Here is a 24,289-nt window from a genome sequence, read left to right on the forward strand (position 1 = left end):
GCTGATCCAGAGGAAGGCACAACACCAGCCTCCTCCCTCACATATCCATGTTGATCCAGAGGAAGGCACACCAGCCTGCTCCCTCACATATCCCTGCTGATCCAGAGGAAGGCACAACACCAGCCTGCTCCCTCACATATCCCTGCTGATCCAGAGGAAGGCACACCAGCCTGCTCCCTCACATATCCCTGCTGATCCAGAGGAAGGCACAACACCAGCCTGCTCCCTCACATATCCCTGCTGATCCAGAGGAAGGCACAACACCAGCCTGCTCCCTCACATATCCCTGCTGATCCAGAGGAATGCACAACACCAGCCTCCTCCCTCACATATCCATGTTGATCCAGAGGAAGGCACAACACCAGCCTGCTCCCTCACATATCCCTGCTGATCCCGAGGAAGGCACAACACCAGCCTGCACCCTCACATATCCCTGCTGATCCAGAGGAAGGTACAACACCAGCCTGCTCCCTCACATACCCCTGCTGATCCAGAGGAAGGCACAACACCAGCCTGCTCCCTCACATATCCCTGCTGATCCAGAGGAAGGCACAACACCAGCCCGCTCCCTCACATATCCCTGCTGATCCAGAGGAATGCACAACACCAACCTCCTCCCTCACATATCCATGTTGATCCAGAGGAAGGCACAACACCAGCCTGCTCCCTCACATATCCCTGCTGATCCAGAGGAAGGCACAACACCAGCCTGCTCCCTCACATATCCCTGCTGATCCAGAGGAATGCACAACACCAGCCTCCTCCCTCACATATCCATGTTGATCCAGAGGAAGGCACAACACCAGCCTGCTCCCTCACATATCCCTGCTGATCCAGAGGAAGGCACAACACCAGCCTGCACCCTCACATATCCCTGCTGATCCAGAGGAAGGCACAACACCAGACTGCTCCCTCACATATCCCTGCTGATCCAGAGGAAGGCACAACACCAGCCTGCTCCCTCACATATCCCTGCTGATCCAGAGGAAGGTACAACACCAGCCTGCTTCCTTACATACCCCTGCTGATCCAGAGGAAGGCACAACACCAGCCTGCTCTCTCACATATCCCTGCTGATCCAGAGAAAGGCACAACACCAGCCTGCTCCCTCACATATCCCTGCTGATCCAGAGGAAGGCACAACACCAGCCTGCACCCTCACATATCCCTGCTGATCCAGAGGAAGGCACAACACCAGCCTGCTCCCTCACAAATCCCTGCTGATCCAGAGGAAGGCACAAAACCAGCCTGCTCCCTCACATATCCATGTTGAGCCAGAGGAAGGCACAACACCAGCCTGCTCCCTCACATATCCCTGCTGATCCAGAGGATGGCACAACACCAGCCTGCTCCTTCACATATCCCTGCTGATCCAGAGGAAGGTACAACACCAACCTGCACCCTCACATATCCCTGCTGATCCAGAGGAAGGCACAACACCAGCCTGCTCCCTCACAAATCCCTGCTGATCCAGAGGAAGGCACAAAACCAGCCTGCTCCCTCACATATCCCTGCTGATCCAGAGGATGGCACAACACCAGCCTGCTCCCTCACATACCCCTGCTGATCCAGAGGAAGGCACAACACCAGCCTGCACCCTCACATATCCCTGCTGATCCAGAGGAAGGTACAACACCTGCCTGCATCCTCACATATCCCTGCTGATCCAGAGGAAGGTACAACACCAGCCTGCATCCTCACATATCCCTGCTGATCCAGAGGAAGGCACAACACCAGCCTGCTCCCTCACATATCCCTGCTGATCCAGAGGAAGGTACAACACCAGCCTGCTCCCTCACATATCCCTGTTGATCTAGAGGAAGGCACAACACCAGCCTACTCCCTCACATATCCCTGTTGATCCAGAGGAAGGCGAAAAAACCCTTACAAGGCATGATCCAATTAGCCCCAAAAGGGAAAAAATTCCTTCCCGACTCCAGATGGCAATCGGATAAAATCCATGGATCAACATCACTGGGCATTACCTAGTTATTGTAGCCATGGATGTTTTTCAATGCAAGGAAAGCTTCTAAGCCCCCCTTTATATGCAGATCTAGAATTTGCCATAACAACTTCCTGTGGCAATGCATTCCACATCTTAATCACTCTTACTGTAAAGGACCCTTTCCTAAATTCCCTAACCACTCACCTATCAACTGCATCCTGGAAGCTGCAAAAATAAATTTAAAACCACAAACACTGGTTCACACGACAGTCGGGGCCCCTATAACCACCATGCGATACCTGAAGGAAAGTGCAGGTGTGCCCTGGAACTCTCACCACCAGGGAATTCACCCCCACTGCCTCTAAACTGAATGCTAACTGCAACACGCACAAAAGCAAATGCACACTCCTAGCTCTAGCAATTTCTTACCTTTATTTAGTCAGCAAGCACCTGTCAGCCAATCAGGTGCACAGTTATACACTCCTTGCCTGCCATACCAAATCTAGCAGGAATTGCAAAAATTGGGCGGCATTGAGGTGGGAGGCTTTGGTTGGACATAATCGTAAATTATGTCACTAGCAGGAATGACGCATTATTTATTTATATAGCGCCGACATATTCCGTAGCGCTGTACAGAGTATATTGTCTTGTCACTAACTGTCCCTCAGAGGAGCTCACAATCTAGCCCAGGCATGGGCAAACTTGGCTCTCCAGCTGTTACGGAACTACAAATCCCACAATGCATTTGCCTTTATGAGTCATGACTGTGGCTGTCAGACTCCTGCAATGCATTGTGGAACTTGTAGTTCCTCAACAGCTGGAGGGCCAAGTTTGCCCATGCCTTATCTAGTCCATACCATAGTCATATAGTGCATGTATCAAAGTCTAGGGCCAATTTTTTAGGGGGAAGCCAATTGACTTATCTGTATGTTTTTGGGATGTGGGAGGAAACCGGAGTGCCCGGAGGAAACCCACACAGACACGAGGAGAACATACAGACTCCTTGCAGATGTTGACCTGGCTGGGATACGAACCAGGAACCCAGCGCTGTAAGGCGAGAGCGCTAACCACTACGCCACTGTGCTGCCCGTGCAGGCACTGCTCCCACTAGGTAATGTATTTCATTACCTAGGACCATATGTGTCCTAAGGTGGTTTTGGAACAAAGATTTTTAGTTAAGAAGTATTTAGTTGTTTGGAATGAAACCAAATGTTAAAAACACTTGGAATTTTGATGATTTTAATGCATGTAACTGCACAATACTGATTTCCTCACCACACCAAATTGTTTGGATTATTTTATTAAGTCTTCATTTCTGAATAGTAACAGCATGGGATCTTAACAGCAACTCTCCAAAGATCTGAAAGCAATGATTGTAATAATCTAAATGAATATAAATAACCTCTCTATGTCAGTGATGAGAAAGAAGCTCCACAAACAGAGTTGCTTGCTGTATGCAAATGCTCATTTAGACATGTCAGATTTATTTTAGAACAAAGTGCTTTGGACTGATGAGGCAAAAATTGAGTTTTAGAACACTGCATTTAAAAAAATAAAATAACCTGCTACCTAATGTCAAATTTGGTGGGTGTTCTGTCATGCTGTGAGGCTAGTTCAGGGATTGGGCTACATGTTAAAGTTGGGGAGCTGATGAATTAAAACCAATATTAACAAATTATGCAGCATAATGTTCAAGCATCAGTGAAAAAGTTGAATTTATGCAGGGGTTGAATATTCCAGCAAGACAACAGGCCTGATGCAGTAACTTGCTATAATATTACCATGCACAGACAGCGCACCGTAATATTACCGTTACTTCTGGCAGCAAGTACAGCAAGTTATACTATTAGCGCGACCTGTGGTACTCGAGTAGCATGACCGTTCCTACATGAGTTACTAACGGGATTAGCAGTGATAGCAGCGCTCATTATCATGGTAACAGTCAAAATACTCAAGACCCAAAACAGGACAAAATCTACAAAGGCATTCATGTAGCGGTGTCAAACTCAAATACAAAGTGGCTGTAATTGTACACTGGGACCTAGTCGCGGGCCAACCTCAATGTCTACAGGTCACCATCCTCCCTTATAATGATCCCTGGTGTCTAATGGCTCCCCTCCAACCCCTATACAGTTCCCTGGTGTCTAGTGGTCCTCCCTCCCCTATACAGTTCCCTGGTGTTTAGTGCTTTCCCCTACCTCCCTGTCAGGAACCGGCCCGCGGCACGCCTGCGTATACGGTTCCCGACTGCGGGTTTGACCAGATTAAGCGGGGAACAGCCTTATTTAAGCTACAAACAAGGCTGGGACCCCTCAAACACTTCCCACTGCCACCACTAGCGTTGCTAGACACGTCCCCTCAGCGGTCGAGGGCTCAACTCGCAAACTGCGTTTTCGTATTTGGGTCAGCTTTGCGCTTAGGCCGAATACGAGAACGCCACGCACCCACACACACAGTACAGTTGTACAGTAACACAGCACAATCAGACACTGACTTGTAATGCAAGTTACACTGTCGTGCAGCAAAACCACTAACAGTCGTTCCGAACGATACTGTTAGCTACTCACACTGGCGTTTCGTACGTTGGGTCAGCTGCGCGCTTTAGGCCAACATATGACAAACGCCCCCACACACAATGCAATTACAATTTCATATGGTAGTGTTGCTCATCCATACAAATAGGCATGGACTATACACAGTTGCACTTCAATCTCTTCTAGGCCATGAGTGTTAGTTTAGCACAGCAGAAGTCAAGCTTATTAAATAATGATTTAATATTCCATAAAAACGTGGAACAATGCAGAACTTAATATATACAAAAGATGTACAAAAACAAAGTAAAAAAGTTGCAAAGTAAAAGTTACAAAAATTAAGCGTTACAAAGATACACACAAAAGCGATTTGCTTACCAAATACAGGGATCCAGATAGAAGAATCTTGGACTTTTGTGGACGGACACAGTTCTGGCTTTGACCAGGAGCCCCTTAGCTTGGGCTGGGAGTCCAGCTGCTGCTACCATCAGAAGAGAACTGATTTGAGGTAGCTGTCCCCTGGTTTTTATAATGAAATATTCGCCTCGAGGCTGTAAGCCTGTGTGGACGGGGGGGAGCTAGATTTAATTACATCCTCAGTCATAATTGGATTTCCAGAGATCTAACATCCACATACATGAAAAGATTTCCCTAGTCCAAGTTACAGGTGACAACCCCATTGTTGACCGTATTCCCTAGCTGATCAAAGATAAGGATATAGTTTGCACCTCCACCAATAATTTAATTTCCTCACAATGAAATAGTGTTTCTTCACCAAAAGTTGACATGTGTGTTAGACTCTTCCTGACTAATCTTGCTTTGTGTATTGAGACAATGGGCCGTCTCCTGAGTTCAAAAAGCCAGGCAGATAATCCCATTAGCAGGGAACCACTTTCAGAGGAACTGCATACAGAAACTCAAAGTACTTCATATGGTCAAGACAATACCCACTTCCTTGCCCCAAGCAATCAAAGGCAACAGCTCCCTTCTAGCAGACCTACATGGAACACAGGCAGAAAAATGAAAGAATATGTTCCTGTTATCCTTATATCATAAGCACCCCAGTATATTCCTGACACGCCCCCTCTTCCAGACGGCGCTGGCAGATGATTCTAACGAATCGTCCTGCCAAAGCCGACACTGACGGCCGGGCCTGGGGGGGTAACTCCTTAGCTCCAAGCTATACGAATGGAAAGCTAGGTCAGGTTGCTGCAATGTGTCGTTGCCCTTGGCAACCTGACGTAACCAACCAGGGGCATGTGAGTCAGTGACAACCGTGAATTCGCGACCATAGAGACAGTGCTGCAGCTGGGGGAGGGTTCCAACCGTCGCTACACGCACTTTCTCTATAGTGGCAGGAGCTATCTCTCGGTCCCTTTGGGGAACGATTATCTGCCGGTCTGCCTCCTCCACTTCGGACAGCTCAGAGGGAATAACTTCCCAGAACCCTCTCAGCCCGCCCCTCCCAGCTGGTGACCTGCTGGCTAGACCCCTGAGCTGTTCCAGGCTGCTGTCAAATCGAACAGCCCCAGAGAGCTCAGTGCTGCCTGTCACACATTCTAGGAAGGCTGCAGACGGAGAGGCTCCTGGGCCCTCAGGGCCAGGTTCCGAATTGGATGTGGCTGACCCAGCAGCATTTGCCACTTCGGTGTACAGTCCCTGTGCTGTAGACCCGCTAGAGCTGCGGGTTACCACGGCAGCTGAGGGAGCGCCCCCATTACCCATATCATACCCCACATCACCTTTGGTCTTAAAAACATCTGAAGGGGGAAGACCTGGCCTGGTGCCGTCTGCCCCTTCAGTGGGCAATCCATCGGCTGCAGCCCTGCGACCACCGCTGGTTACTCCTGCAGCCGACGGAGTGTCCACAGGACAAGCATCATTATGTAGCACAACACATATGATATCAACATTTTCCGCCTTACATATATTGACATTTAGAACATCACATAAAATATCCACATTATCCGTTTTATTACACACATTGCTACTCAGTACTTCACAAGTAGCATCAACAGTTCCTGCATCGATCGCCTCGATAGTCCGTGCGTCATAAATGACATCATCAGTTTCTGCATTCTCTGTATCAACAGGCCCCACTCCAGGCCTAGGCACTGGAGACCCACTAGGGCTGGCTCCTAGTATACAGTCCGTAGCCCCTGGGGCCACCAGCACTCCCCACTTGCACTGCGTTATCAAATAGTACCTTGCAAGAGTCCTGAACTTCTGCTGGGGATGCAGGCTCCACAGGGTTTGGAGTAGGCTCATACCGGGCTACTAACCGTCCCAGGTCAGTACCCAGCAAAACGTTGGTGGGGATTTTGTCAGTTACCTTAACTTCTTTCATTCCGCTGCCGGCCCCCCAATTCAGGTGGACCAAGGCGGTGGGTATGGCTGGGGTGACACCCCCAATTCCTCGGACAGCAATCATTTTCCCAGGTATGTACTGCTCCGGGTTCACAAGCTGGGGATGTATGAGAGTCACTTCTGCTCCAGTGTCTCTGTCCAGTGGCAATTGTACCCCCAACTGTAACAAGCTGCAGATTCTCTGCATAGCCAGTGGCATTCCTGGTAGCACACAAAGCCGTTGGGACTTCACTGGGGTTTGAGGCCTCACTGGATTTTGGGGCCTCCCTCTTCCTCTCTGGGCAAGTCATGCTGATATGACCCACCCTGTCACATACAAAGCATTTCCGAGTGTCAGTGGTTGGTTGCCTGAATCCAGGAGACAGCGGTGCTTGCCTCCTCTGGGTGCTGGGTGACACAGGTTTAGCAATCTGTTCTCCCCTCCAGCTGGGGGGCGTAGTAGTCCTCCGGGACTCAGGTGCTCTATGGGCCGTGTAGGAATCGGCCATTTCCGCAGCCTCATCCACTATCTTTGGTTCTCGATCCAGCACAAACAGCCGGACCTCAACAGGACAGGTGTGTAGGAACTGGTCTTTTATCATCAGCTCCTGCAGGGCATCCAAGGTTTTGACTGACAGTCCTTTTAACCACTGCTGGAAGGCAGTGCGCAGGTTGCAAGCATGATCCAGGTAACTGTCATTAGGACATCGCTGCACTGTCCTGAAATGTTTGCGATACACCTCTGGCGTGAGGTGGTATCGCGCAATAATGACTTTCTTAATTGCCTCAAAGTCTGTTTCTTCCTCCTGGGGGAGACTCACAAACGCCTCCAGGGCCTTGCCTCTCAGCCCTGGTGTGAGATATCTTGCCCACTGCTCACGGGGCACCCCATACTGCCGACAAGTCCTTTCGAACCCCTGTAGGAAAGTGTCTATGTCAGAGTCCTTGTCCATAGCGGGGAACTTATCCAGGGGGATTCTGTGGACTCGCTCACCTTCGCGTTCTGCAGGTCCAGCAGACCGGTTCTGCTGCTGAAGTTTAGCCAGCTCCAGCTGGTGTCGCTGTGCAACTTGTTCCCTCTCGGCCTGGAGTCTTTCCCTCTCGGCCTGGAGTCGCTGGGATTGTCGTATTTCCCTCTCTGCTTGCCGATGTTCCAGAATCAGCTTTAGGCGCAGTTCGGGCTCAGCCGAACCTAGTAGCTGTAGGTCGGCTTCCAGAGATGTCATCTCCGTGTTCGGCGGATCGTCCAGGACATCGTCTCCACTCGCATTCTGTGGCGGGAGCGATTCCTCCTCTGGTGTGTCGTGAGCTGCATCCGCTGACGTTGAAGCACGGGCTCGCTCTGCCTCATCATACTCCTCGAGCGCACGAACTAACTGCTCCTTCGTCTGGCCGCTCACCGTCTCGATGCCTTTGTGCTCACACAGGTTGAGTAGCATCTCTTTGTTTTGCCTTGCATAGCTGGATGCTTTCTGAGCCATCGTGTTGCAAAAAGAAAAAGAAAAAAAGGGGGAAGGGAAAGCAAAATACCAAGTGTGTATCCTTGAACAAAAAAAAAGTTTATAGATTCTGCACTGAGTAGACTTCTGTAGGCTAGTTGCTTCTAGCAAGCTTCCAGCCTTTAGTACTCAGAATAGCGAGCTAAACTGCGTACTAATGTACTAAACGTTCCCACCACTGCCAGCCAATTATGTCAGGAACCGGCCCACGGCACGCCTGCGTATACGGTTCCCGACTGCGGGTTTGACCAGATTAAGCGGGGAACAGCCTTATTTAAGCTACAAACAAGGCTGGGACCCCTCAAACACTTCCCACTGCCACCACTAGCGTTGCTAGACACATCCCCTCAGCGGTCGAGGGCTCAACGCGCAAACTGCGTTTTCGTATTTGGGTCAGCTTTGCGCTTAGGCCGAATACGAGAACGCCACGCACCCACACACACAGTACAGTTGTACAGTAACACAGCACAATCAGACACTGACTTGTAATGCAAGTTACACTGTCGTGCAGCAAAACCACTAACAGTCGTTCCGAACGATACTGTTAGCTACTCGCACTGGCGTTTCGTACGTTGGCTCAGCTGCGCGCTTTAGGCCAACGTATGACAAACGCCCCCACACACAATGCAATTACAATTTCATACGGTAGTGTTGCTCAAGCGTACAATTAGGCATGAACTTATACACGGTTACACTTCAGTCTCTTCTAGGCTATGAGTGTTAGTTTAGTACAGCAGAAGTCAAGCTTATTAAATAATGATTTCATATTCCATAAAAACATAGAACAATGCAGAACTTAATATATACAAAAGATGTACAAAAACAAAGTAAAACATTTACAAAGTAAAAGTTACAAAAATTAAGAGTTACAAAGGTACACACAAAAGCGATTTGCTTACCAAATACAGGGATCCAGATAGAAGAATCTTGGACTTTTGTGGACGGACACAGTTCTGGCTTTGACCAGGAGCCCCTTAGCTTGGGCTGGGAGTCCAGCTGCCGCTACCATCAGAAGAGAACTGATTTGAGGTAGCTGTCCCCTGGTTTTTATAATGAAGTAAGCCTGTGTGGACGGGGGGGGGAGCTAGATTTAATTACATCCTCAGTCATAATTGGATTTCCAGAGATCTAACATCCACATACATGAAAAGATTTCCCTAGTCCAAGTTACAGGTGACAACCCCATTGTTGACCGTATTCCCTAGCTGATCAAAGATAAGGATATAGTTTGCACCTCCACCAATAATTTAATTTCCTCACAATGAAATAGTGTTTCTTCACCAAAAGTTGACATGTGTGTTAGACTCTTCCTGACTAATCTTGCTTTGTGTATTGAGACAATGGGCCGTCTCCTGAGTTCAAAAAGCCAGGCAGATAATCCCATTAGCAGGGAACCACTTTCAGAGGAACTGCATACAGAAACTCAAAGTACTTCATATGGTCAAGACAATACCCACTTCCTTGCCCCAAGCAATCAAAGGCAACACAGCTCCCTTCTAGCAGACCTACATGGAACACAGGCAGAAAAATGAAAGAATATGTTCCTGTTATCCTTATATCATAAACACCCCAGTATATTCCTGACACTCCCCATATGGCTTCCCTGGTGATCTAGGGCTGCACCTCCAATACAGCTTCCCTGGTGGTCTACAGTGCAAGAAACATAATGCAAAGTGGGGAAACCACTTGAGGACCAAATTTAATGGATCTGAAGGCCAGATTTGGCCCACGGGCCGGAGTTTGACATGTATGATGTAGAGGGAGAAGTACAAAGTTCTGCAATGGCCGTCAGTCTCCTGACTTGAATACCATGGGAAATATATGTGATGATTTGAAGTCGGGTGTCCATGCTGGCAGCCATCACTTTTAGATTAACTGGAGAGAGAGATATTTTATGGCAGAATGGTAAAAAAATACTCATTAAAGGCAGTAGGAGGCATCTACAGGCCATTATATTATGTTAGATGTCATGGTTAGATGTTAGATGTGTACTTGTTGTTGCCTTCTCATTGTCTTTTTGTTTTGTTTTTGCTGCTGAGTTCTCTGTCTGTGCCCAACCCAATTCCGGGTATGACCCAGTCATGCTTTGCGAAATAAACTTGATTCTGATTATATTTACAAAAAGTGGCTCCGCTATGTATTGATATAATATCTCTGTTGGGGAGCCCACATTTATGCACCTGTCTAATTGTGTTACGATGCATACTGCATAGTATTTTCTGTTAATACGCTAAATTTAATTTCACTGCAGAAATACTGTTTCTATACACTAGGACATATATTAAAAGGAAGTTGCTACAGTACTTTGAAAGTTGAGCTAATCATACACACACAAAAACAAAGAACGTAAAGTGGTCTAAAACTCTGACATAACATTCAATAAAAATGTGTTTTCCTACTTTGTATTACTCATACAGTTATCATATTTGCTTTTGTGCATAAGTAATATTGTCTGTTTACAAATTACAAGTTTCCATAGTGTAGTTTTTCTTACCCTGAAAGCTGCCATTGCATTTTATTATTGTTCTATTATAATTTAATTTTATTATATACTAGCTGATTGCCCAGGTATGTATTTGGCTGGTGTTGGCTCCACCCACTTTTTCTAACCCTAACACACAAATACTCACTGACCAAATTTGTGAGCTTTGTGGTCTTTGGTATCAATAATCTGCATTGAAATGAAACAAATCTGATTGGTTGTGTGTGGCTCCACCCCCTTTTCTGAATTTGAACTACAGTCACCCAATAACCAACTGTACCAGGTTTGAGACCTGTGCCATTAACAGTTCCAGAAATTAAATCTTCCCCTTGAAAAGCAACAGGTAAAGTTTGATTCACTTTTGTAGGCTCCACCCACTTTTCTGAATATTAATCCCAGTCACCCAGTGACCAACTGGCTGCAGTTTACATTTTCCCAGTGAAATTTGTATTTGTCTCCACCCACTGATGACCCGGCGTTGCCCGGGTAGGTATTTGACTGGTGTTGGCTCCGCCCACTTTCTAACCCTAACGCACAAACACTCAATGACCAAGTTTGTGAGCTTTGGGGTCCTTGGCATCAATAATTTGTATATTCCCATAGAAATTAAACAAATCAGATACGCTGTTTGTGGCTCCACCCCCTCTCCAGCATTTGAACCCCAGTCACCCAATGACCAACTGTAGCAGGTTTGAGGCATCTGCTATTAACAGTGTAAAAATGGCAGCAATTTAAATATTCCACTTGAAAATCAACAGGTGAATTTTAATTGGCTATTATAGGCTCCACCCACTTCCCTGAATATTAATCTCAGTCACTCAGTGACCATCTGGGCAAAGATTGGGAACCCTGAAATAAACAGTGTAAGAAGGGCTGCAGTTTACACTTTCCCAGTGAAATTTGTTTTCGGCTCCGCCCACTTTTTGTAACCTGGACACAAAGTCACTCAATGACCAAGTTTGTGAGCTGTGGGGTCCTTGGCATCAATAATTTGTATTTTCCCATGAAATGAAACAAATCTGATTCACTGTTTGTGGCTCTGTCCCCTTTTCTGAATTTGAACCCCAATTACCAACTGTACCAGGTTTGAGGCTTGTGCCATTAACAGTGCAAGAATGGCAGCAATTTTAATATTCTCCTTGAAAAGTGACATGTGATTTTTTTTTATTGCCATTTTTAGGCTCCACCCACCTTTCTGAATATTAATCCCAGTCACCCAGTAACCAGCTATGCTAAGTTTGAGAACCCTGCCATTAACAGTGAAGAAGGGCTGCGGTTTACAATTTCCCAGAAAAATCAGTTTTTAACTCCACCCACTTTTTGTAACCTGGACACACAGTCACTACTCAATGACCAAGTTTGTGAGCTTTTGGGTTCCTGGCATCAAAATTGTGCTAATGGAAGCAGTTTATCCAGCAAAGAAATCTGACTGTTTTTGGCTCCGCCCCTTTACTGAATTTGAACCCCAAACACTTAACGACCGACTGTAGCAGGTTTGAGAGAGCTTCCTGCGGCGCTAATTACTCTGCGTCTGAGGAGGGAGCACGGTGGGTGGCCCAGGGAGAGGTCGGGCTGCCCTCCCCGCGGCTCCGGCTCCCCCCTCCTTTACAGCGCCCCCCCCCCTCCCAACAGCACCCAGGGTGCCCGCACGGCCCTACAAACGGGCATATAGGCCTCCCAGATTACTGGATTCATAGACACATAGGGCTCAACTCACAAAACTTCTCATACATGACTTATTTATCACTTAATTAATAAAAATAATCTTCCAGCACATTTACAAGCAAAACCATCACTCAAAGTAAGTTGTTCCTGATTAACTTCATTTTAATATTCCGTTTCCTACTTTAATTATACTATATTTTTGATATTTGGGAGCTTAAAAAAGTAACATAGATAAGGTGAAAACAGAGGAAAACCGGTGAAAAAGCTTTGGGAATCATGCTCATTGGCCTCAATTCACTAAGCTCATCTCCTGTCTGTAATAACGTTTCTGAGCTGGTTTTATTGTTATCTCCATGGTGATGAGGCATGTAGTAGTCACTAAACAATTTACCTCAGAGAAACCTAAAGTTAACTCTTCTGTGTTTAAGCTAAGGAGAGATTACTAAAGTTAAAGGACTACTATCACGGTAGAAAAAGTAAAATACATGCAAACACATACAAATAAGAAGTACATTTCTTCCTCAGTAAAATGAGCCATAAATTACTTCTCTCCTATGTTGCTGTCACTTACAGTAGGGAGTAGAAATCTGATATTACCGACAGGTTTTGGACCAGCTCATTTCCTCATGGGGGATTCTCAGCAAGGCCTTTATTCTTTATAAAGACACTCCTTGAAAAATAATTTTACAGATATGCTGGCCAGCCTCCCTGCTCGCTGCACAGTTTTTGGGCAGTCCGATGGAGCAACTGCCATTTACTAAGTGCTTTTGAAAATAAAGAAAACACCAAGATCCCCTCATGAGGCGATGGGCTGGTCTAAAACCTGTTGATTATCACCTCACCTGAGCTGTTGTTAAAGAGAATCTATATTGTTAAAATCGCACAAAAGTAAACATACCAGTGCGTTAGGGGACATCTCCTATTACCCTCTGTCACAATTTCGCTGCTCCCCGCCGCATTAAAAGTGGTTAAAAACAGTTTTAAAAAGTTTGTTTATAAACAAACAAAATGGCCACCAAAACAGGAAGTAGGTTGATGTACAGTATGTCCACACATAGAAAATACATCCATACACAAGCAGGCTGTATACAGCCTTCCTTTTGAATCTCAAGAGATCATTTGTGTGTTTACCTTCTGTCCCCTGCAGCTCTCATGCACTGAAGTGTCAGGCTGCTCGTTTCCTCCTGCAAACAGCTCTGCCCTTGTCTGTAATTCTTCAGTACGTGAAAGCCCAGCCAGCTCAGAGGAGGATTTATCCAGTTTGTAAAAGATAAGAGAGAAGCTGCCGTAATCTAAATAACACACACAGGCAGTGTGCATAGAGGGGACTGGAGGGGGGAGTGCATAGCAGAACCACAACACTGAAGAACTTGGCAGCCTTCCAGACACAGGGCGACAAGTCCGACAGGGGAGAGATACGCTGATTTATTACAGAGATGGTGATAGTAGAAAGTGCTGCAGTAATCCAGAGCACATTAGGTTTTGGAACTTGTAGGATGATAAAAAACAGGATGCAATTTTTGTTACAGAGTCTCTTTAAGTGGAGAGTTTCTACAGACTGCAATGTAAAGTGAAGCATTCTGAGCTGTCTACTTTATTTTTTACTAGTTTGTGCAGAAGAAGACCGCCTAGAGAGAAATATACACAAAAGGGACCCACAGAGAAGGGAGGGAGGGACACATCAAGCATGTATACACAGAGCAACACAAACTCACAGAAATTTACACAATAGAGACACACACACACACACACACACGCACTCACACACCCTCTCTCTCTCCTTTCCTGGCTGTCTACTCAGGCTAGTTGTAATCGTCCTGGCAGCAGGAGGGTGGAGCTACATCCTGCCTGTGCTCCTCCTCTCCCTATATTCTGCATGTGGAAATAACTACAGAGGTGATAACTTAAGGACAGAAGTGATAATATACCACTTTTACTGTGAGAATGTATCACTGTACCTTAAAGGGAACCTGAACTGAGTAAAATTATTTAAAATACACACATGATGTAGCTGCAAAATGAATATTACATACTTACCTCACCTCAGTTCCTCTCAGAGGCTCACCATTTTCTTATTGCAGTGATCCCTTCCAGCTCTCACAATACTTTGTCAGAACTGAATTATACCAGTTGCTGTCAGTTATATATCAGCAGCTGTCAGTTACAACTGAATGTGCAAGGTAATGTGCATGTTTCCCTATGGCTGAAGTGGGTGATATTACAGTGTAACAGTGTGCTGACCAGGAAGCTGTTATGGGGTAATGGCCATTTTTAAAATGGAGGACGGAGAATTCCATTGATCACAGTAGACAAATGGGCCGCAGGAGAGGAGAAAGAGATTGCGTAGTAGACTACACGGGAGGTAAGTATCACGTGTTTATGTTTATTTTGACTTTTAATTTTCAGTTCAGGTTCTCTTTAAAGGACCACTATCGCAAAAAAGTAGACGGTTAAAATCAAACAGAACCGATAGGATTTGTGCCAGTCCATCTCCTCATGGGGGATTTTCAGGGTTTCCTTCGTTTTCAACGGGATTTCATAAACAGCAGTTTAACTGCCAAAATGGTAAGATGCCAGCCCTCCATACTCACTTGCACATGCCTATGTATGTATTGTATAGTGTGTATATAGTTGTGTAGGTCCAATTTAGGGGAGATATAAAAAGTGTTCAAATTTTGCGCTTCTCTTTTTTTTTTTTTTATTTACAAAAAAAAAAAAAAATGGCAGCAGTAATCAGAGGCCACCAAAAAACGCTCTGTTGGTGGGAAGAAAAGGAGGTAAAATTAATATGGGTGCTAAGTTGTATGACTACGCAATAAACCATTAAAGCTGTGCAGTGCTGAATTGTAAAAAAAAATTGCCTGGTCACTGGGAAGTGTAAACCTGTGGTCCTAGAATGGTTAAACCCCTGTTCTATTGGATTAAATGGATCTCACTCATAATTGCACACTTCTATTTTGGTTCATGCACTTCATCTATTAACCATTCCTGCCGCCTGGACGTGATTGTCACGTCCAGGTGACAGCTGCTGGACTACTGCATGCTCCCGTGCGCAATCGGGCTCGTGCTCCCGCCACGGGCTCCTGTTAGCCCAGAGATCAATGAATGGGAATGTAGTTCCCATTCAATCGATCTAAGTTCCCGGCAGAAAAACCGATGGCTTCTTATAAGAGGCCGTGGTCTTTCTGAAAAAAAAGAAAAAAATCCCATCCTCCTAATGCTTCCTGGAAGTGAGTTCTCGCTTCCTGGATGAAAAAAAAACCGCACTGTGGCCATCTTGTTGCCAAATAGTAAAACTACATCTACATACATTTTTTTATAAAATAAACCCACATTTTTACATTTAAAATTAACTGTAACTCCCACAACAAAAATTACCCAAATAAAACATTTTAATGGTAAAAAAAAAAATACAATTTAAAAGAAAACAAAACCCACAAATAGTTACCTAAGGGTCTGAACTTTTTTAATATGCGTGTGAAGAGGGTATTGTCACGGACGGTTGCGGGGCCGCAGACGCGTCCTAGAACCACCCGTGAAGAAAATGCGATCGCAATCGATTCTCTGCATCGATTGCGATTCAGATCAATAGAATCTGGATTGGTTGTGTAGGGGCTACCTGTAGCAGAAAAAACAGGTAGGAAGGAATGGAGACGGTGAATGGTACACACCAATGAATAGAATTACTCAAAAATCTTTTTTATAAAAAGCATATAAATCTTTATTGTATCAAAAAAACAGTATCTATTAAAATACCTGGCCTCATATCCCAACCACCACCCCTACAGACCCCAGCAACTCATACGGCAAACTCAACATTCAACCTCATATGCACTGTAATGTAAGTGGAGCGCCAATGGCAGCAATGCATTAGTATGCCTCTTTAGGTTGCAACCTTATTAATCACGTGTGCAGATCCGGACCGCCATTAATAGCAAGATGGTAATTGTAGCCTGCAAGCAGCAGTAGTAATGTAACACAACGGTATTATATATGCACAGTCTTAGTGAAGATTCCAAATAGCAGCAAGTAGTCTGTTTATCACAGTAGAGGATACAGCTGTAGATAATGCATAGCCAAACAGGAATCAGTGTAGCATCAATAGCATAGACAGCAGCAGCATGCAGTTAAAGTCAGCAGCATAGGTTAGCAGCATAGGTTAGATGGCAGAACCATCATATGTAAGCTTTCTGTCACGGTAAACACAGCGTGTTGCACACAGCAGGTTGAAGCATCAAAGCAATGTTCATCAAAAAAAAAAAAGTCCAGACAAGCAAAGCGGTTCAGAGGCACAAGTTATCCAAATACAATTCCAGTGTGTGCTGGCATGCACTGGGAGGCTGCTCACCAAACTTGCTATGGATGTCCTTTTGCAGGCTGCCAAACAGACCAAGTGCTTCCTTCTGTGCATAAGAGCGGAGACATGCTCGAGTGGTACCGGATCCAATAAGGTAAGGTAGTCGGAGGGCCAGGCAGACAGACGGTAATGCCTCTCACAGCCCCGACATGTTTCACGAGCTACTGCTCGTTTCCTCAGGAGGCGTGGCTCACCGTCATCAGCTGTCAGCTGCTTTTAACAGCCATCCTGCCCTATCGGGAACAGCCTGCTGTTGACTCCGCCCCTCCGTGCGTCGTCAGCCCAGCGCCGGCCAACGCGAGCTCCCCCACCACGCCCCACATCCGCCCACAGCACTACGGCGGGCGGAGGGAGCGCCAGGGAGCACGCACGGCCGAACGCTCCACGCCAGACTACGCGAGCCGCCCATCACACGCCACACATCCGCCCACAAACCGCGGCAAGCGGGAGGGAGAGCGACAGGAGCCACGCATCGCCGGCGTCAGAGGCGTCCCGCCCCCAGGTCTCCACGGCAACCCAGTGCTCAATGGAAAACGACAGGGCGGACGCCTCAATGGCCAACGACGACACAGGGAGGTAACAGAGCCACAGCCTCAATTTAAACATACATAACAACACGCGTACATGCATACTAAAAACAGTCCAACAGCTTACTACAAACCTATTTTATAGATTCTGCAATTATAACCCCAGATAGAAATAGACCTGTTATTAAAGAAAAGCTATCAACACCATAGCTCATCAAGAATCGGCACAACTGCCGGACATACCCATTATTAATGTAGGGTGTTTGGAGAAAAAGCTGCACGATCAGACACAGCGAGAAGTCAGCACAGCCAGAGAAGAGACAAGGTGAGTCCCGCACACAGTATGAAAGCAGGTGAGCAGCCAACTGCCCAGTCACAGGCGAACCTGTGATCTATCTATAGCAGAAGAAAGGGGGCAAAACCCTCCACTTCATTCAGCCCCGGGGGAGAAGTAGCTCTCAAATTGAAAATCCATCGGCATTCCCTTTGGCATAGCAGTCTATCAAGATTGCCTCCTCTTATTGAACCATGGACCCGATCAATGCCCACAAATCTAAGTCCCCTAGGGTCACCACTGTGGTGCTGTCTGAAGTGCACCCCGACAGGCGCAGTGGAGTTCACATTCCTTATGCTTTGCACGTGCTCCGAGATACGCTCTCTAAGTTCACGTGTTGTTTTTCCAACATAAAACGCCCCACAGGGGCATAGAAGCAAATAAACCACAAATTTAGTGGTGCAATTAACGAAATGTGAAAGTCTCCACTGCCTACCGTCCGGGAGCACCACAGATGCCCCCACATACATAAATCTACAAAAACTACAACCTCCACAGGTATAAGTACCAAAGACCCGACAATGTGGTCTTGAGGTGTCCTCAAAGTGGCTGTTAACCAACGTATCCCTCAAAGAAGGGGCCCTCCTGAATGTAATATTGGGTCGGGGTGGAACAAAAGGAGACAACCGCGAATCGTTACACAACATATACCAGTATTTGTCCAAAATCCGTGTAATTTCCCCATGCTGCATACAGAAGCGGGTGCAGAATCTGGTCTGCTGTTGTCCAGACCCCGCCACCCTGTTTGAATTAAGTAATTTATCTCTATTACTACTCAGTGCTCTTTGATAGGCCCTTTTAAGGGTTCCATCCTCATAACCCCGCGCCTGAAAGCGCGTACATAACCGGCCAGCCTCTTGTTTAAAGGATTCAACACTAGTACAATTCCGGCGAACCCTTAGATATTGGCCCACAGGGATACCCTGTAGCAACCTAGAGTTGGCCCACAGGGATACCCTGTAGCAACCTGGAGTTTCTCTTTCTCCCAGCTGTCACGGAACAGCCGTGAGGAACGTAGGCGAATCTGGAAGATTCGCCGTCGGTTTCTCCGATTTCTTGGTCGGATCTGCTAGTCATTGCAGCGATCAGAAACTGACATCCCTGGTTTTTTAAAATACAAGTTTTTCTCCTCTGCCCCTAATTTAGGTGCAGGACGTCTTTTGATTTGTTAATTAGCTTAGACATATTCCCTGGGGAAGGCAGAATAACATGGAGGCATTCATTCCCTTTTCTGTTCTGGGAACCAAGTGACACCTAGCTGATCTCACATAGATGTTAATTAGCCAAAGGCACCAAAAGTTTGTTCAGCTAGAGGAAGCTGCCCCAGGAGCCAGCAAAGAGCTCACTCTGCCTTTTGGGAAAAGACAGGATGAGCTCACAGCAGGAGATCAGACTACCCAGCCAAACTGTCTCCAGGGGTTAAAATGATGAAGCATGTGCATTATGATTTTTGCTTATTAAAGGAAAACCGAGTATCACCCAGAGGTGGGAGGAGTGTATTTGGATCCGTTGAAATTGGACCAACGTCTCGGTATACAAATCATAATCATACCTCGTTCGGTTAAGGAGTTATGGGCCCCTCGGTAACCATACGCCCTAGCACCCGCATCCAAGGTATCATATTAATCTGTAGGTTCTGGGGATCGATAATATGTAATTATTATTTGCAAGCCGGCCGCGTAGGTCGGCCTAGAGAAATGTCAGGGTTATGGGGCTGGTGAAAGGCCCTGCCCAGATGTGATTACCATAATCCGGCCCAGGGGCCGACTCTGGAAGTCCGCTTCTGAACTCAGCTCCATTAAAAGTAAATGAGCTGCCCGGGCAAGTCAGTCCTCCAAATTCCATCTGTATGAGAACGGTCTGCGGCCAGCCAGAGGACACATGGTTGGCGGCCATCTTTGAACTTTGAATTTTGCTCTAAAACAAAGAACTTTGCGGAACTTGAAACCATTTTGCTATGATTCTTCCCACAAAAGGACATCTTTCCATGAAACTAAGTATTTTTTCTCCCTTTCTTTTATTTTTCATACTGGCTATTAATGTTTCAATAATTGTTGATTTTAATAATTGTCTGTATATATTAATTATTTATATTGCCCGTGAATAAAGACTTCATCAAAGTCATTCACTGTTCCGCTACCCTATTATTCAGCATACACAGAAACCGAACTCAGACTTCTGAAGAGATGCTACTGTTGTTACTAGCCAGACAGAATAGAGTGTGTTTAACCGTTTTTATTTGCAGGACCAGTCAGTCGGGTCCACTGGCCCATACCAGTGGTGGTGGCAAATACCCTGAAATAGTGTGTAAGTTGTACCGTACCTCACAGGCTCCCTTCTGGTCAGGCTGCTGCCCAAATTTTGGTCGGTTTCTGCGCAAAGATCACGCCCACAGCTTGCATGGTCTGTGTGCTGAAACCGATTGGAAGGCAATTTGCTGTCTGACCACTAGGGCTCTTGTGACAGGTATATTACGAACATGTTTTAAATTACAAGCTTGTAAATAGTGATGAACACAAAACTGAAAAAAATGCACCTTTATTTCCAAATAAAATATTGGTGCCATACATTGTGATAGGGACATAATTTAAATGGTGTAATAACTGAGACAAATGGGCAAATAAAATACGTGGGTTTTAATTATGGTAGCATGTATTATTTTAAAGCTATAATGGCTGAAACTGAAAAAAATGAATTTTTTTTTCTTACTATTCCTGTGCAAATGCATTTAGAAAAAAATAATTCCTAGCAAAATGTATCACCCAAAGAAAGCCTAATTGGTGGTGGAAAAAACAAGATATAGATCAATTCATTGTGATTAGTAGTGATAAAGTTATTGGTGAATGAATAGGAGGTGAAAATTGCTCTGTTACATAAGGTGAAAAATCCCAGTGGGCTGAAATGGTTAATGTATCCTACATTTGCCTCACACTTACTCTAGAATTGAGCATAATCATATCAGGATGATCTATTTCCTCTTTCAGTTGAAGGTATTGATTATTCATTTATGCTGCAGTTCTTCATTGTGCAAAAAATATTTATTTTTTTTTATTATTTTTTTTTTTTGTCTAGACTGATTAAAAGACTAAGTTCCATTCTATACATGGTAACTATACTGTTGTATTAAGTAATCTACAGTGGCACACGGAATTTGGTTGGAATTGGTAGCAAGATTTGACATTTCGATTTATGCACTTTATTTTTTAACTTAAAGAGGAACTCCAGTGAACATTTGAACCTACTGCTGGCAGGTGATGTAGCTGCTGCATGCTTTTCTTGGCTGTTGGAAACAGCTGTAAACAGCTATTTCCCACAATGCAGCAAGGTTCACAGACAGGAAACTGTCAGGAGTACCACGATCCTCAGTTTCTTGTGGGAGGGGTTTCACCACAATATCAGTCATACAGCGCCCCCTGATGGTCTGTTTGAGAAAAGGAATAGATTTCTCATGTAAAAGGGGGTATCAGCTACTGATTGAGATAAAGTTTAATTCTTGGTTGGTGTTTCTCTTTAAAGGGTACATCAGCTGAATGCAGCAAGTTGTGCTTACCTGGGGCTTCTTCCAACCCCTAGAAGTCTCTGTGTCCCTGAATGCAGTTCTGCTGTTATCTAATCATCTTCTGTCCTTTGCATAATGGCCAGCAGCTTCTATGCATGTGCAGGTGCACACAGGTGCTGCTCAAGGTCGCTCCCCAGCTCGTGTATCCTTTAAGCTCCATGTAGATTTGTATTGTTGAACATACGTTAAAGTTTTGTTTTGCTTTTATAGAACTGACTCTTGAAGAACAGTTTGAAAGACTCACAATTGGAGAAGAACCACCGCAGGCAAAAGGAGTATACAGAAAGAAAGGCTTGGAGACTTTTGAGCAGCAACAATATAATTTATATGGCAGTATGTATTCTTTTGTCATCAATTTGCACTTACTGTAGATAGCATTTATGTTTTTCATGTCACTTGCTTTCCCTTAGAGGAGTTCATAATCTAATGAACCTACCATAGTTTACAAGTCATTTTGGTGGAAGTGAGATAACCTTTTAGTTTGTTTTTCGGGATATGGTAGAACACTTGGAGGAAACTGCAGATTGGTGTATGAGATGCTAATCATGCCTTTTGAATAGCATTTGATTTTTTTTTTCTTAACAAAAAATGTTAACCTCTCCTCCCGGCTTGATTATTATTATTATTATTTATTGTATTTATAAGGCGCCAACATATTACACAGCGCTGCACAATAGATAAATGGGTTAACATTAGTGTTGGGCGAACAGTGTTCGCCACTGTTCGGGTTCTGCAGAACATCACCCTGTTCGGGTGATGTTCGAGTTCGGCCGAACACCTGACGGTGCTCGGCCAAACCGTTCGGCCATATGGCCGAACTAAGAGCGCATGGCCGAACGTTCCCCGAACGTTCGGCTAGCGCTGTGATTGGCCGAACGGGTCACGTGGTTCGGACCCGAACGCGCTCTGATTGGCCGAACTGTCACGTGGTTCGGGTAAATAAATACCCGAACCACGTCATATCTCCGCCATTTGTCTGTGGGTTTAGCTTTGGGTAGGCAGGCAGGGTAGTTCGCGCTCCAGCCACGCTAGCCAGGGTCCCCCCCAGTCATTGTGTGTCGCTGCTGGGAACAGTAGTACACCGCTCGTTCAGCCACACTATATAGCATTCTGTGTACTGTTCTGTGTCTGCTGGGAACAGTAGTACACCGCTCGTTCAGCCACACTATATAGCATTCTGTGTACTGTTCTGTGTCTGCTGGGAACAGTAGTACACCGCTCGTTCAGCCACACTATATAGCATTCTGTGTACTGTTCTGTGTCTGCTGGGAACAGTAGTACACCGCTCGTTCAGCCACACTATATAGCATTCTGTGTACTGTTCTGTGTCTGCTGGGAACAGTAGTACACCGCTCGTTCAGCCACACTATATAGCATTCTGTGTACTGTTCTGTGTCTGCTGGGAACAGTAGTACACCGCTCGTTCAGCCACACTATATAGCATTCTGTGTACTGTTCTGTGTCTGCTGGGAACAGTAGTACACCGCTCGTTCAGCCACACTATATAGCATTCTGTGTACTGTTCTGTGTCTGCTGGGAACAGTAGTACACCGCTCGTTCAGCCACACTATATAGCATTCTGTGTACTGTTCTGTGTCTGCTGGGAACAGTGGTACACCGCTCGTTCAGCCACACTATATAGCATTCTGTGTACTGTTCTGTGTCTGCTGGGAATAGTGGTACACCGCTCACCCGTCACTGTATAGCATTGTGCTCTGTGTCGCTGCTGGGAATAGTGGTACTGTATAGCATTTCTGTACTGCCACTGTACTGCTGCCAGTCAGCGTGTACTGTAAGGATAAGTGAAATGAGGAAGAAATCCGGTGAAAGAGGGAGGGGCAAGGGAAGAGGTGTTTCCCCTGACGGTTCACGTACAGGCCACAGGGGAGCACCCAAGAAAACCCACTCAATACCGCCCATGTTGTCCAGGACAACAACCCTCACAAATCCAAAAGAACAGGACCAGATAATTACTTGGATGACCTCTCAAGCGTCCAGCAGTGGGTTAAGCAGCACCAGCACATCACGCACGAGGTCCGAGTCCTCAGCCAGTTACAAGGAGCCAGTGGGCACAAAGCTGACACAACCGGCAGCGACACCACGCACACAACTGCCAGATAACCAGTCCGATGAATTACCTCAGGACACAATGGGGTATTCGCAGGAGCTATTCCCAGCCCAACAAACTTCCACCTTTCAAAGGTCAATGGAGGAACAGCCAGAAATGTTGTGCCTGGATTCACAACCGTTAACTGTGGGAAATGCACCGCGCACTGAAATACGAGGCGAGTCCGAAGAGGACTCGGAAACCCAAATCCCAGAGCAATTTGGGCAGGAGGGGTTGCAATTGCAGGAGGTCGGCCGACAAGATCTGGAAGACGACGTTGGAGTGTGCTGCGCAGAGGTTGTTGTGGGGAGCTCTACTCCACGGCGGTGGCCCACAATGACATATGACGAGTTTGAGGAGATGGAAGAGGAGGGTATGGACAATGTGGACAGAGACCCAGATTTTGTTTGTGAACGAGAACATCGCCGTCGTAGCAGCAGCACAGATGAGTCTGTTGAAGAACACACTGCTGCACGAGTTCGCCTTGTGCCACAAGGTAGGCGGCGCGCAATTTCAGGCACCACAAGCGTGGAAGTTCAAGTGAGAGGCAAAAGAGGAGCAAACAGAAATCGCCAGCAAGGAGGCAGGTGCTCCAAAGTCTGGGCTTTCTTTGAAGACTGCACTGAGGATGTTACCATGGCGATTTGCAAGGTGTGCAAGACCCGCCTGAGCAGGGGGAAAAATATTAACAACCTCTCCACCACCAGCATGAGCCGTCACATGCTATCCAAACATCCCACTCTTTGGGCAAACGCGTCAGGACAGGGTACCAGAAACAACACTGCCTCCCTTGGGTTCACCAGACCCGCCTCAGCAGCAGCAGTAGCCCAGCCATTGCGTGGTTCACAACATTCACAAACATCAGACGACGCTGACACTGTCACTTTCCGGAGTAGTGCTCTTGAGGTCTCCCAGTGTTCATCAAACACAACAACCA

The 24,289-nt window shown here is 46.1% G+C and overlaps 1 protein-coding gene across 2 annotated transcripts in view; it reads left to right on the forward strand.

Moving 5' to 3' along the window:
• The window catches only part of LOC137545353 (schlafen family member 11-like), a 194,070-nt gene that overhangs the window by 78,165 nt on the left and 91,616 nt on the right, over nt 1-24,289 (forward strand). For both annotated transcript variants that reach the window (XM_068266485.1, XM_068266486.1), the window contains one exon: nt 21,456-21,578. In XM_068266485.1, the coding sequence (XP_068122586.1) occupies nt 21,456-21,578 (123 nt within the window). The remainder of the gene's footprint in view (nt 1-21,455; nt 21,579-24,289) is intronic.

Source organism: Hyperolius riggenbachi, chromosome 2 (genome assembly GCF_040937935.1).
Source record: "Hyperolius riggenbachi isolate aHypRig1 chromosome 2, aHypRig1.pri, whole genome shotgun sequence".
In the NCBI taxonomy this organism is placed as follows: Eukaryota; Metazoa; Chordata; class Amphibia; order Anura; family Hyperoliidae; genus Hyperolius; species Hyperolius riggenbachi.